At 40.0% G+C, this 14,554-nt stretch overlaps 1 protein-coding gene across 2 annotated transcripts in view; it reads left to right on the top strand.

Annotated features, from left to right (window-relative positions):
• Positions 1-14,554, top strand: part of LIMA1 (LIM domain and actin binding 1) — a 71,463-nt gene that overhangs the window by 27,978 nt on the left and 28,931 nt on the right. For both annotated transcript variants that reach the window (XM_010989691.3, XM_031462592.2), the window contains exons 3-4: positions 6,425-6,470; positions 10,986-11,450. In XM_010989691.3, the coding sequence (XP_010987993.1) occupies positions 6,425-6,470; positions 10,986-11,450 (511 nt within the window). The remainder of the gene's footprint in view (positions 1-6,424; positions 6,471-10,985; positions 11,451-14,554) is intronic.

Raw genomic sequence — 14,554 nt, 5'->3', positions numbered from 1 at the left:
TGACCTTACTCTTTGGCCAAACCAGGACACCCCAGCCGTGGATGTCAGTCCCCTTCCTGGCTTCACTTCCTTTCCTGCCAGACTCTGCCAGTCACTTCAGTGAAAGTCTCACCCCTTCCTCAGTTCCTGCCCCAGTCCTTTGTTCTGTCAATTCTAGGCAATTCTCCAGACACAGGATTTGGGTCCTGTAGCAGCACTGATGAGAGTTAGGAAGTTGGAAAAGCTGCTCATTTTAGGGGCCTTCTTCATCTTGCAGGGAGAAAGTGCAAAGGGACCTTAGGGGCCACCTTCTCCTAGCACACTAGGGTGACTGTCTTTTCTCCATAAAGGTTATAAGGGCAAATGGCAATTATGCAAAACTGTAAATTTGAACTTATTAATCAGAATCAAATTGCCAGGCACTGTGTTAGACTCCTGATGGAAATAGATAGTATTTCTAACCCTAATAAAAACTATATGAGAGAAGGACATTATCCCTGTTTTTATAGTTAAGAATGCTGTGGTGTAGAGAATAACCTGCCCAAGTTAATATTTTGAGTTGTTTCTGTCCAGCATTTTCCTTCTGATGCATAGATCCTAATATATTGAACTGGTTTTGAAGGATAAATAGAATTTTATCCTGTAGGCTGGGAGGGTGGTGGTGACATTGTAGAGGAAGGGGAGCAATAGGAGGTAAGGCACAGAAATGGGACAGGGCATAATGTGCACTTAAGACAGTGAAAACCAGAGAGTCAGCCTGGATTTCTTTTCCAGGTTTCATAGTCAGTGGAGATATATTGCTGATACTGCTAAACTTTTAGGATTCACTCACTGTAGATTCCCAAAGCAGATTACAAGACTGTTTCCCACAAAGCATTAATTAATTTCTACTTCTAACACCTTCTGACCTGATTTTCTGTCATTTTGAAACACTCTCTTTTATAGGATTTGGAATTGGTAAATCCTGTACAAGCCTAGTTAAGAGACTGTAGGAAAACTTGGGAGGTTTGTGATCAGAGACTAATATTAAAATGGTAACAAGTGGTGGAGGGTAATAGCTCAGTGGTAGATCACATGGCTAGCATGCATGAGGTCCTGGGTTCAATCCCCAGTACCTTCATTAAAATATAAACTAAAAAAAAAAAAATTAATGGTATTTGGTTTTGTAATAACTGTAAATGGAAAGTAACTTTAAAAAATTGCCTGAAAATTTTTGTAATTTTTAAAAAATGATTTTGGAGGAAGCTTCATCTGGCTGCTGTTTGTAGGATTAGCTGGGCTTTACTTTCTAATTGTTAACAATATGTTTTACATGTATATGTAAGTAAGAGTAATTTTTCTGGCATCAGAGCTTGTGTCTCATGAGTACTTTACAGCTCCAAACTTATTTCTTTTACTAAATCTCTATACTATATAAATCATTAAATTTGAGTAAGGAGGTTGCTCTTGATGGGTCAGTTTGAATGGCTGGCTTTGGTGTCACTCACCTTTGACTTTGGCATAGCATAATCCTTTGCTTGATTAAAATTTGATGCTCTTGGTAGAATTTGGTTTCTCTGCAGAAGGTTCCTCTTTGACTCATATATTTTTTGAATTGAAGGGAATCTAGCCCAGTGGTTTTCAAACTAGCTTAATTGAGTTCTTCAGAGGAACCCCAGGGACCAGTTCTGGGAAGATGGGAAAATCTAAAGGGCTGAGCCTGTGACCTTCCACCCCAGCAAACCTGCTTTGATCCCTTTCATATGTCAGCTTCTAAGTTATCATTTGAAGAGAGGATTCTCCAGCAACAAGAGTTTCAAAACCACTGATCTGGCTAACCTTTGTTCCATTTCTCTGACAAATCATGAACTTGATGACCAGCAATTCTGACTGACAGTCACACCCCCAAGATGGTGGCAGAGCTTAATCCAGCACACTTAATCCCCCACCCCAAACCTACCTTCTCTCCTGTCACAGCTCCTCCCACTCTTGTTGTAACTCTACCCATTGCATAGTCCCAAGAAGAACAGGATTTATATTTAGTTTTCTGTGACTATTCTTCCTTCATTAGGAAAAAATTGACCCTCAGGTCTCCCTGGTTAACTTCTTTGCTTCTTTGTAACATTTAGTGGTGAAATTGTTCCAGAAGAAAATACATTGCCTAAAACTTGGGAGTTTCCACTTTCCTTTCTTTGGCTCAGTGTTCCCTTTGCTGTATTTGAGGGCACACAAGCAAGAGTCATGGCTCAGGAACTCTGTTTTCTGACCTTAGAAAAGTTTGAGACACTGTTATTACTCCCCAGATAATTTTAGCATCCTCCATCAGCTGCCTGCCTCACAGCTGAGCATTAAGGAGCAGTTGCAAGATTAAATTCTGTGTGTGAAAAGGAGGAGACTGGGAGGACGAGAAAATCTGGGAAGAGAAAGTGGATGAGATTTTAATTATAGAAATCCCATGGCAAATATTTTTTTCCCTCAAATTTGGATCTTCAAAATGCCATCTCCCCCTCCCCTAGTCAATGACCTTCACATCTTTTGTCAGAATAATGCTAGTTGCTCTGAGCGTCTCTGAGGAAAGTCTAAGGCCTGGATCGTGATCTAACTGAATTCAGAAGTATTGTGCTTCAGTGTTTAGTATTCTGAGAGTCAAAATGTTAAAGTACCAAGGACCTACCTTGGAAGAAAGCAATGGTGTAGAACCTTTCTCCCTGCGTGTCTCCTATTTAGCAAGTGCTTCACTACAAATAAAGAATGGTCACAACGTTATAAATTGACTATACTTCAATTAAAACAAATTAAATTCAATTAAAAAAACAAATAAAGGGTGGTGATATTTGAGTGGGAGTTTCAGAACAATTCAAGGCAGCCATTGGTGTATACATCTGTATCTTACAGATGCCTCAGTGCTAAAAGAATAGGACTAAAGATGAAAACTATTTTGATCTTCTTTCTTTAAAACTATATTTCTGTTAAGACAGTAAAGGGAAAGGAACCTCTGAGCTTATTTACCCAACTAACCACAGTGTAAGTACCTTGCCTTGGAGAACAATTGCCTAAAAATAAACCTGCCTGCTGATTGGCCCTGACTTTCATATATTGTATTATTGATGTAATATACTGTAGATGATTACCCAAGGGGTGTGGAAACACAAGTTCGAGGCCAGTTCTAAGTTCCTTTGTAGATATAATCCACTGTGTTTCTACATTTCCATTTTTAGGGACTCTTTCAGACAGATACATTGGTGCAAGAGGGGAAAAAAATACGCCTACAAGGACACTCACCAAAGCACTATTTGTAGTGGCTGATAACTGGAAATAATCCAAATGCCCATGAAAAAGACTAGGAATTAATTAATTACATTTATAGTCGGGGAGGATTGCCGAGGTTACCAAAGTCTTCTCTGTTGCTAAATCAAGGAGATGTTTGTTAGCCTTGGTCTTAGATGACCTCTCACCACTTCTTCCTGCCCACATTTTTTCCTTCTCTTGGTTTCACTAGGGGTGTCCTGGTTTTCCTCCTACCTCTCTGTCTGTTCCTTGTCATTCTCTATTATCACCTCTTCTTTGACTTCTGACTGCTAAATGTTAGAGTCTCCAGGACTGAGTTCTGGTCCTTTTCATGCGCTACACACTCTTTGTAGATGATATCATATACTTCCACGGCTTTAGCACCATCTGTGAACAGGCAAGTCCTAAATTTATATTGTTAGCTCAGCTCTCTCTTTTCAAGCTCTAGACACATGCAGCTAATCACTGGCACCATCAAATGGATGTTTTAGCTAGCGTGGCTAACACTGCATTCTTCGTCTTCCCCATCCCCAAGTTTGCTCCTCCTTCACAATTCCACACCCCAGTGAACAGTAGTTGCATTGACTCAGCTGCTGGAAACCTGCGGATCATTCTTGACTTCTTCCTTCTGCCCTCATTACTAATCCTATTAATTCAGCTACTGAAATATATCTCAAATCTATTCATGTTATCTCCAGTGCCACCACCCTGGACCAAGCCAGCATCACGTCTCATTATTGCCACCTCCATTCTCAGCCCCTTCCAGTCCATTCTCTGCACACTTATCCAGTGCTCTTTTAAAAACATGACTTGTCATTTCATTGTACCTAGGATTAAATGCAAAATCCTTAATGTGGACTACAAAGCCCTTGCCTTCCAGCATCATCTCCTGACCTCTCCTTTTCTCTGTGCTTCAGCAACACTGGACTTCTTTGTGTATCTTATACACATGAGACTTCTTGCCTTGGGAACTTTGTGTGTGATATTTTTCTGTGCTTGAAATTCTTTTCTTGCTTTGTTTTGCCTGGCTAGCTCCTTCTGGTCAAACTTCAGATCTCAGCCTAAAGGTCATTTCCTCAGCAAGGCAAAATGCCTTCTATAGAGGTTTTATTAATTTACTCTTAGTATATTAGCTTTTTTTTTAAAAGCTTTTCCTACTTGATAGGAAAAAATATTCTTAGTGTGGTTTGAATTTTCATTTTGAATTTGAGCATCCTTATTGTTGGTTTAAGTGTCATTTGGTATTTTCTGTGAACCATGTGTTTATATTTATGCCCATTTTTCTATTAAGTTGTTTGTTGGTTTCTTACTGATTTGCAAGAGTTCTTTGGATTTTAGGGAAATTAGCCTTTTGTCTGGAATATAAGTTGAGGATATCTTTCTAGCTTGTCACTTGACTTCTAGCAGTTCTAATTCCATTTTCTTCCATAATCTTTTTATGGACAGTGAAATCCCAGAAACTTTTGGAAGTCTCTATAAGAAATCTCTACTCAGTTGCACAGTATTACCCAGCCTGTGGAATGAGACAATTACTGATGTTTGATTGTTAAAATTTGAACAGTGATAGGAATGGAAGAGATCTTAGAAATTCTCTCACATAGGGACTTAATTTCGTAGATGAGACCCAAGTATCTGAAGTGATAGGACCCAGGTTACATAGCAGGTAGGCAGTGGTGCCAGATCCAGGACTTTTCTCTGCTTTCCATTTTGATTGAGATTGTTCTGTTTAACACACACTGAGGAAGTTCTGAGCTTATTGAGGGTATTTATGAGTTGAAAGTTGGTTTTGGTAGAGGAATGGCCCCTTTCCCATACTGCTCTTTGTTTCACCTCCTTTTCTTGCCCAAATGTCTTGTGATTTTTTTTTTTTTTTTGATCAGGCACAGTGATAGTTTTATTTATTTATTTATGGAGGTACTGGGGATTGAACCCAGGACCTTGTGTATGCTAAGCACACACTCTACCACTGAGCTCTATCCTCCCTGCAACTTGTGAATTCTGAAATTCTACCTTAACATAGAGAACTCGTAGCCCTTTGAACTTGCCCTTTCCTAGGGTTGGGTTGGTGAATTCTAGGCATGCAGACCCAAAGAAGGCACATGTTGGAGATTCTCCAAGTCATATTGCAGCCTTCAGTGCTTGACTCAGAGGTCCTGAAGAAGCCAGGTTAAAGTGGTTCTGAGTGTTCCAGAGAGTTGCTGTAGCCTGGACCCCTTAAGCCTCCTTCATCTTCAAATGGAGAAAACCTGATCCCACCAAAAAGCCCTGGGACTTCAGTTGTTTCTCAGGGATCTTCTGATCCAAGTAATAAACATTATAAAATAAAATGATAAAAGTAATAATAAAATTAAAATAATAAAATTATATATGCCTATTTATTAAATCTAAGATGCCATCGACTGTAGGCTATGCCATTATTTTATGCATCACTAAGAAAAAATACTGCTAATTAAAAGGACGAAAGCTTGCTTAGTGCATAAGCTTTTCTCACATATCACTCATACATACAGAGAAAAAGTAAAATAATTTCTCTTTAAATGGCAAGTCATAGTGTAATCTCCTTAAAGACATTTTAGGTGGCATTTAAAACGTGTGTAGTATCGTCATACACACTTACTGAGCTAAAGTGGCACTACCGACAGCTTAGACTAAATTCACACATGTACAGGTGGTATGACTACCTCTCAGTCATTTGGCAGACAAGGTTTTAATGTGGGGTAAATGAGCATCCTAGGATTCATGTAATGCTATATCCTTTGATTAATTCCAAAGTATTTTTATACATGTGATCTCTTTTGATCTTCCCAGCTTTGTAGTAGATCTGTAAAGCCATTTTCTAGATAAGGAAACTGAGTCTTAAAGAGGTTAAGTTACTTGGCAGAGATCACAGTTAATAAGTGATGGAACTGGGACTTAAACCCCAGATTTTTTGCTCTAACCAGTTGTTTCCCAGCATTTGACCTCATCGACTTGGATCTTTCTCTTATATCAGGGCAGATGACTGTAACAGTGCAGGAAGCAAGAGCTGCTCTGATTCTCTGCTTCTTTTGATAGAGTTGATTAAAGACAATTGCTGGCAAAAATAGGTATGCAAGAAGTGGTTTTCTTAAAGACTGAAAGAGTAAAAATATAACTTTAATTCGAGAACCTTCTCTTTTTTCCCCCCTCTTCTCTGAAGGTACCAGAAAGCAGCTGAAGAAGCAAACATGGAAAAGAGGAGAAGTGTAAGTATTTGGAAGCCATGGGTCATGTGGAACTTCATGGGCAGAGCCCATGTGGCCCAGCCACCTGCATCCTCTGCAGGGCATGGGCTCCATGTCAGCTGAGCCGGACATTTGTGCCAGCCGATCTGATTGGTGAGCCATTTGCTTGGCAGAATTTGGCTCAGGTGAAGAGAATTGTATTTTTTCACTGAGGCTTTCCTTTGGAGCTACTTTTTCTCTCCTGAGCAAAGGACAGAAGGCCAAGTTCTTTGCCTGCGGTTATAAAATGGCTTACTCCTCCTGCTCAAACTAGGACAGGGTTTCCTAGGCTGTTTCCTTTTTTCCAAATCAAACAGCCAGAATGTCTCTCTGCATTTAAATGGTAGCAGCTGTGCAGCTGTTGTCATCTTCTGTGTTCTTTGTTTAAAGCAAACTTCTTGACCCTGTCTAGTTAGCAAGTTTCTCAGCGCCAGGGTCCATCAAAGGCAAAAACCTCAGAACCAGCTCCTGGCTTGTACCCATTTGTCCTCTTCCACTGGCTAACTTCCAGTTGGGCTGGATAGTGTATTTATTTTGAAATCTTACTTGATTTAATTTTATGAGGAAAACAAACCTCACATATTTGGGCAAGGATTCTTTAATTTGGCTAGCATTACAAAAACATCATCCTGACAGTTTTGGGTACCTAACCTATTTAAATTAGTACGTAACATGCCCCTATTAGTTTGCTTTCTCTAAGTGGGCAATGCTGACTGGGTCTTTTGGGGGCAGGGGCGGTGTGGCGAGGTAATGAGGTTTGTTTATTGGGATAGGGTGACATGATAGTTGGAATTCCCAGAAATTTACCCCTCTTTTTCTCTTCCCGTTCCACCTGCACTTAGGACACAGAGAGACAGACCATTAATACCCCCATCAGTTATATGTTTAGGTTCTTTTCAAGCATGGAATATACCACTTCTTGAAATCTGTGCTGTTTAGGCATTCATCTCCAAAATGATTGGCTACCACTTTTCTGAGAAGCTCTTATCCTAGGAATTTCTTCTCTTCCTTGAATGACTACATCTAGGTTGTCTGTGTTTCCAGTCCCACTGCTATATGCCAAACATCCCCCTGCTTTTAAGATGAAGATTCCCCTGCCAAGATTTCAACGTTATTGCTCATTTGACCCAGCCTCTTCATGTTGCGAGTGAAATAACTGAGATCCAAAGAGAGGAAGGGATTTATCCAAGGCCCCTTCCAAGTCAGATGTTCCTGCAGAGAGGACACTGTGTTGTATCTCTTGAGTGTGCCTGGTCTGGATTCAGGCAGCCAATTTGGTCCACAGGCAACATTCACAGAGATGCTCACCCTTGCTGGGTGGGATGAGTAATGTGCTGGATGTCCCTTTGAGAAAGGAGGCTCTGGTTGTCTAGCAACCAGTGAGGCCCTTGAAAACTTGCAGCCTCCTTGACTTCCCACTGCCTTATTCTGAGAAAATACTTGGGAAAAATTTAAAACATGACACAAATGATGTTGACTAAAATGTGACCTTATTTTGTAGGCCCTACCCCTACTCTGAAACAGTAGAGTGTGTAAAGAGAGTAGAAAGAACAGTAAGAGACTGTCACCCAAGTTCAGGATCTGGGAGGTGACTGGATGCTGTGATTGATCACCATTGTGAGGTGTGGCTGGAGGAGTAGGGAGGGCTGCCCATTTAATACTAATTGTCACCATTTATTGGGTGCCTATTTATGTCGAACACTGCACTCTGTGCTTTAATGTTGTCCCATCTGTTCTCCACAATAGCCCTGTGTGGTAGTTTCCAGAAGTTAAGAGACTTGCCCAGGGTCACTTGGCTGGATGGAGCTGGATTTAGATAAGAAATATGTGTTCATTGTAGGAAATACAGGTACTATACATAAAATAGATAAGCAACAAAGATTTACTGTAGAGCATAGGGAATTATATTCAATATCTTATAATAACCTATAATGGAATATAACCTGAAAAATATATATGTAACTGAATCACTTTGCTGTACACCTGAAAATAACCCAACATTGTAAATCAACTGTACTTCAATTAAAAAGAAAAAAGAAAGAAAATACAGATAAAGAAAGAGAAGAAAATATAAGAGGCCCATAACCCACTGTCCAGTGATAACCCAGCTGTCTCAGGCCAATGCTCTTTCCATTGAGCTGCCCAGTCTGCTTTCAGCTCTTGCTTTTGTCCTGTACCTTCTTGCTTCTCTTTCTTCCCCAGAAAGACCGTAGCCACTGCTTCTTCCCCATCTTTGCCTCAGGTGCTAAAGACCTGGACAACTGATTGGCCTGGGTGGTGCTGCCAGGGGTGCTGGGAGGCTCTGGGGCCATTAATGCTGTCAGAATTTACAGCCCTGCCCTTCCCCTGCTTGTCCCCACCGCAGCACTTTTGAACTTGTATCCCTAAGCGCTCCTTTTAAAGAGCACATTTCCTCCTCGGTTAAAATGCCTCCCTAAGGGATGTTCTCTGCCAGGCCTTTGTCTGGAACATTGCAGGTACTCCATCACACAAATCCCTCTCTTTTAGGTCATCACAAATGAAAGTAGAAATGACAGCTTTCAAGCTTTCAAGAAATGACAGCTTTCAAGAGTAACATCAAAATTAGTTAGTATTCAAAAAAATTTATTTGATATGCCATAGAAGTCTTTTGTGATGTGAGGATGATGCATAATTTTATTTTTGTGTTCACTTTTATTTTCCAATAAAAGCACATTAATCATGAAAAGAAAAAGAAGAAAATACAAATGTCCATAAATCCCTGATCCCCAGAGGCAACCTGTTAACTTCCGGGTGTCTTTTCTTCCAGACTACTTTTCTCTGTTTGGATTTATAAACATACATGTGTATTATAAAATGGGATCGTGCTATCTTATAACTGGCTTTGTTCACTCAAAAGTATCCTATGAGCATCTTTCTGTGTCAATAAATACACTTTGATGACATGATATATCTCTGAGAAAAGTAAGTGTCCAGTTACCAAGGCAAAATGCCACTTTGGTTCTCAGGGCTCCTGTTTGGGCAGGGCAGGGCAGGTGAGCCGGTGAAGTCAGAGACATAGATGACTCAGCCATTGTGTGGCAGGAGGTAGCACAAAGCTAAGAGTGCTGCTGGCGGTTAAGGTAGCACCAGCTTCCAGGCCTGTTTTTTAATTCTCTCTTCCAACAAGAAAACTTTCTGTGCTGCTTCTGTTTCTGAACCATACATGCTTCCCCCAATGAGTTTTCATGTCAGCTGAGATCTAAACACTAAAATCAAGCAGTTGTTCTTCTGTCATCTTTTTTTTCAAGCCTTGGTGCTACTTGATGAAGTGGCTCTCAGAGTATATTCAGAAGAGTAATAGGGTGAGAGACTTAATTCCCAATATAGCTGCTAATCCTGTTTAATTCCTCAGAGTCTTTCAGTCCTAGGTGGTTTGTCCTTTCTTTCTTAGTTGAAAGACTGGTGAGTCACAAGGCTACAGGAATGGAGAGTAAGAAGGTATTGAAGTTTGTGGTATGTTGGGAAGGTATGGCTGCTTAATTTACTTAGGAGTGCTTTCAAAGTCTGGGAGATTGAATTTTACTTCGTCAAGCATGTTTCCTCTATTATTGTGGAATAACATTGACAATTTCCAGGTTGTTTTCAGTCTGTCTTATATGTATAAATTAATTCCAGTTTGACCCAGGCGAAAGAGAACTGTCTTAGATGTGCAAACACGTGTCCTTCAATCAAGAGATGGGGTGATATTGGTGTTTCATTTGAAGCCTGGTATTTTTCCCAGAGGATCTGGAAAATAGTGAATTTGCTGATAACAGAATTTACACATAGACAAATGTAGAGAAGAACAGGGGGAAAAAAGGGGATTGAGTTTTTATGTAAAAATAAAATTTGACTGCTCATGTAAATTATGTCAGATATGATGAAAAATCACTTATGCAAATATACGTGAAAGTCTGGTGACTGCTTTAAATTTCCACAAATAGTTTCAATCACTATCCACAGTTATTGATATTGCATAGTTTAAGCTATCCTGCTTCTTTGTCTCATTTAAAAGAAGAAAAAAATAACAGCAGAATCAACTATACTTCAATTAAAACAAACAAAAAAAAACAGCATTCACTGTGTAATTTTGTGGCATATAATGATGAACCTTTATTAATGCATATTTACAGGGTTTAAAGTAACTGGTATTTTGCTTTTTCTTTCTTGCTTTCCCCATTAATCTTTGGATAAAAATCCCTTGTCTCCAACGTAACTATCATTAGATCTGGGCTTTCCTTTCTTCTCATTTTGTCCTTATAAGGCTATCCTGTTTTATCACTTCCTGCTTTAGCTCCTGACTTTTTCTCTCTTCCCCTCTCCCTCTCCCGGGGTGGATGCTTTCTCCATGTGGCAGGGCTGTAACTGTTCACAGCTGTCTGAAACGCCAGTGGACCAGGAGCAGCTTGGAGTTTTAACTTTCATTTTACAAAGAACAACATGTTTGAATGTTTCAGCAGGCAAGTTATAACTGGCATTTACTTCTTGTTCTTCTAGAACACTGAAAATCTCCCCCAGCACTTTAGAAGAGGGAACCTGACTGTGTTAAAGAAGAAGTGGGAGAACCCGGTGCTGAGAGCAGGGTCTCTCCCAGACTCAGTGCGAAACAGCAGCGCCGAGGTCAGGCACAGAGGCGACCCTCCTCCCGCTGAAGTGGCCAGCAGCTCTGCCTCTGGGGTCGAAGCTGACCAAGAGGAGCGAGTCCACCCCAGACCTAGATTCGGATCGCCTCCTGAAGCCCCTATCCAGTGCCCGTACCCTCTCATCGAGGACAGTGAGCATCTTAAAGATCACTCAACAGAAAGTAAAAAAATGGAAAATTGTCTGGGAGAATCCAGGCAAGAAGTGGGAAAACCTGAAATGAGTGAAAACACAGAAGCTGCAAACAAAATAGAGAAATACAATGTTCCTCTGAACAGGCTTAAGATGATGTTTGAGAAAGGTGAACCAGCTCAAACCAAGGTAAGGATTGGGTGGGTTTAAAACCTGAAAAAGCCAATTCAAGTAAATGAACAAAGCTGCCTTTCTAATCTAGACAGTTTGAGTAGTGGCGAGTATGTGGTCATTATGTCTTTTGATTCAAGTTAGATGAGTAGTTAATTAAAAGTCTCAAATGAATTAATTGCATTAGGTATTTCTGAGTCTCCGACCCAATTTCACATGAGATCAAGCACACATTGAGATTCAGGACAATGTATAGAAGTTAAGAGAGTTTGATGCCTATTGGATTATGTGTTTTTGTAAGCTTGCCCTTTTAACTTGTCTTCCTGTGCCTTTTGTCATTTGTAGCTTGGGGCGGGGGGTGGAATTACTGCTGAGTCGCTCTCCTGTTGGACACAGCTGCAGGCTGAGTGTTAAGGCCAGAGTTTAACATTAAGACTGAGGCTTAGTTGTCTCTGAATCCTTCTCTTCTTCTCAACTTCCTCATCTTTGCCTTGCAACAAATGTTTTCTATCAGCTAAAATCCTATCCCAGGAAAAATCAATGAAGATAGCCAGACTAGCTGTAGCCTTTAGGAGTTTTGACTTGCAAATGCACAGGGCTGCATTTTCCTACAACTGCTAATGAAATCTGATCCTTCATGTGGATTGCAGACCGGGTCCCCAGAGGGAATTACTTAACTAGAAAATGAGTTACATATGCTAGTGACTTATAACACAATCCAGGGGCCGCAGTGCTGGTAAAGTTTTCCAGTTTTCTCATACTTTCCTGCATATCTGGCTTTGTACATGGGGTTGGTTTGTTACAACAGTCATAATAATGAAATAAACAGATCTGATGGGGAGCAAAGCCATCATTTACTCTAGATTCCATCTCGATGGGAAAGCGAAAATTTTTAAGCTAAATATTTGGCCCAAATCTCTACATTTGGGAAGTAATGGTATGAAGCATTTTTTATTCTGAGATAAAAAGTAGATAATTTATAGTATAATATATAATATAGTATAATCCTCAGTTACGTTTGGTGTGATTTAGTCGTCATCTCTTGTATCTTACAGCAGCTGCCTGTTGCTTTTCTACCTAGAAAAGTCTCTAGTATTTGGGGATCATCTGTTTGAGGATGTAGAGTTTTTAAACGTTTGCAAAACTAGAACCCTTTTCTGTGCACGAGTTTTAACACTGAAACCATTTGGCAAGAGATGTAACCACAAAGCAATTTTATGACTTTTCTTAAACTCTCGTCCCTCTCAATTTTGAGTCCTCAAGGGCTACTAACTCCCTCTTTCCCCTTTATGGTCTTAATAAATTTTTTTTTTGTTTTACATTCAAATGGAAGAAGAATTTTAAATGGAAGGAAAAAAATGTCAGAAATCCTAAATAGAGAGGAAGGGGCTTTGTGGTGACTCAAAGCACCATTGTAAATCTCCTCCTCTCAGACCCTGTAAGGGGCAGGATGGCTGATGTCACGCCAGCACACACAATGCTGATTCAGTGTAAAAGGCTGGTGCCTGTCAAAACTGGCCTAAGGTAGGAAATGCCTGGGACTGCAGCAAACAGAAATGCTGATTATGTGTAAGGATCTGGTGAGAGACTTCTTTCTCGTAAATGTCTCATGCGAGATGGATTGGAACAAGCGTATCTCTTTGTGGCTGGTCGGAGTGGAGAAAAAAAAAATCCTCATATAAATAAAGATCCTACTAGATCAGGCTGGCACTGGGTAGCCTGATTGCTGACGATTTAGGAAGACAGAGGGGTTCTAAGATTGACCTGGGCTTTTGGGGGGTCTTTTTAAACTTTCTGATTAAATAGTCACTTGTCATTTAATGGACTGCTTTGGGAGTGTAAAACACAGCTGCCCTTGGTTTTATAGCTGCTTCTGAATAAGCATCATTATCCATGTTGGAAACAGTCTAGATTACTTTAAAACCGTTTGTCTAATATTTCAATAAAAGTTTTTTTTTTAAAGTTTTGTCTAGTTTAAGGAATAACTAATCAGTTTGAAACTAGGTTATGGTTATTGCTAACATAATTTCAGCATGGATAAGGCTTTAATCAGAAAGTTATATAATTGGATCTTTGGAAGGAAGCTCTGAGAAATACGTAGGGACACTAGAAATTCTTGTAGGAGCAAGAGGATACAAGTAAGAATGATTATCTCAGAGCTAACAAATGAATACTTCCGTGAGACAAATGAATATAATAGATACAAATTGTGCAAATCTTTGTTTCTGTAATTGAATTTTGGAGAACTGGACTGAATCTCTAACCAACTAGCTGGGCAGGGTCAGGGAGCACACAGATAATGGAAATGCCAAATCTAAATCTTTTTATCTCCTGAATCTTTTTATCAGAGTTATTTGCAGGAGACAAAATTAACTGGCTTCTCTTAGTCTGTCTTGCTTCCTTTTGTCTGGGATGGTTTCTCTTGTCCACTTTTCTTCCTGATCTCTTCTCTGCCTTCCTATTTTTTTTTTTTTTTTCCTCTCTCTCTCCTAGTGTAGTCTCATCTCTTTCTCGGACTCCAAGAGATGAATCCCAAAACTAGATTCTAATCTTGAATTCTTAACCCAAGCTTCGGCCCTAATTTTCTGGTTGGCTTCCAAATCATATACCTCTTTGTAAATATCCCTTAGGCACTCAAATTCAAGAAGGCTAAAAAAGAATCCATTATCTTTCCAACCAAAACCTGCTCTACCCATCCCGTCCCTTAATGTATCACCATTCACCACATCTCCTGGGCTGTGAAGTGTGGAATCCGTTATTCTTTCTGCCTGCCTCTTCCCAGTCACTTAGTAAGCCATCTAAATAAGTCTTCCCTCTATACATCTCTCAAGTGTGGGCCATTCTCTCCAAGAGGTTCCATGTCTAAGTCTGTGTTCAACCTTTTAGCGTAGAATTGCTACAACCTCCCCCATTGGCCTCTCAGTTCTTTCTTTCGTCCATCCTTCACACCTTTGCTATTTATTTTTCTAAACATAGTTGTAAATTATGTTACTCCCTTGATCAGAAACTTTCAATGCCTCAAAATCTATATTTAATATTTGGGTCTCCCAGAGTCTGAGCTCAACCTACCTTTCCAGTCTCATAGTCAGTCTTATACTGAAGCCCTAGATTACTCTTCATTT

This window comes from Camelus dromedarius, chromosome 11 (assembly GCF_036321535.1).
Source record: "Camelus dromedarius isolate mCamDro1 chromosome 11, mCamDro1.pat, whole genome shotgun sequence".
Lineage (NCBI taxonomy): Eukaryota > Metazoa > Chordata > Mammalia > Artiodactyla > Camelidae > Camelus > Camelus dromedarius.
Note: the sequence above shows the minus strand (reverse complement) of the source record. Positions and strands in the feature narration are given on the sequence as shown.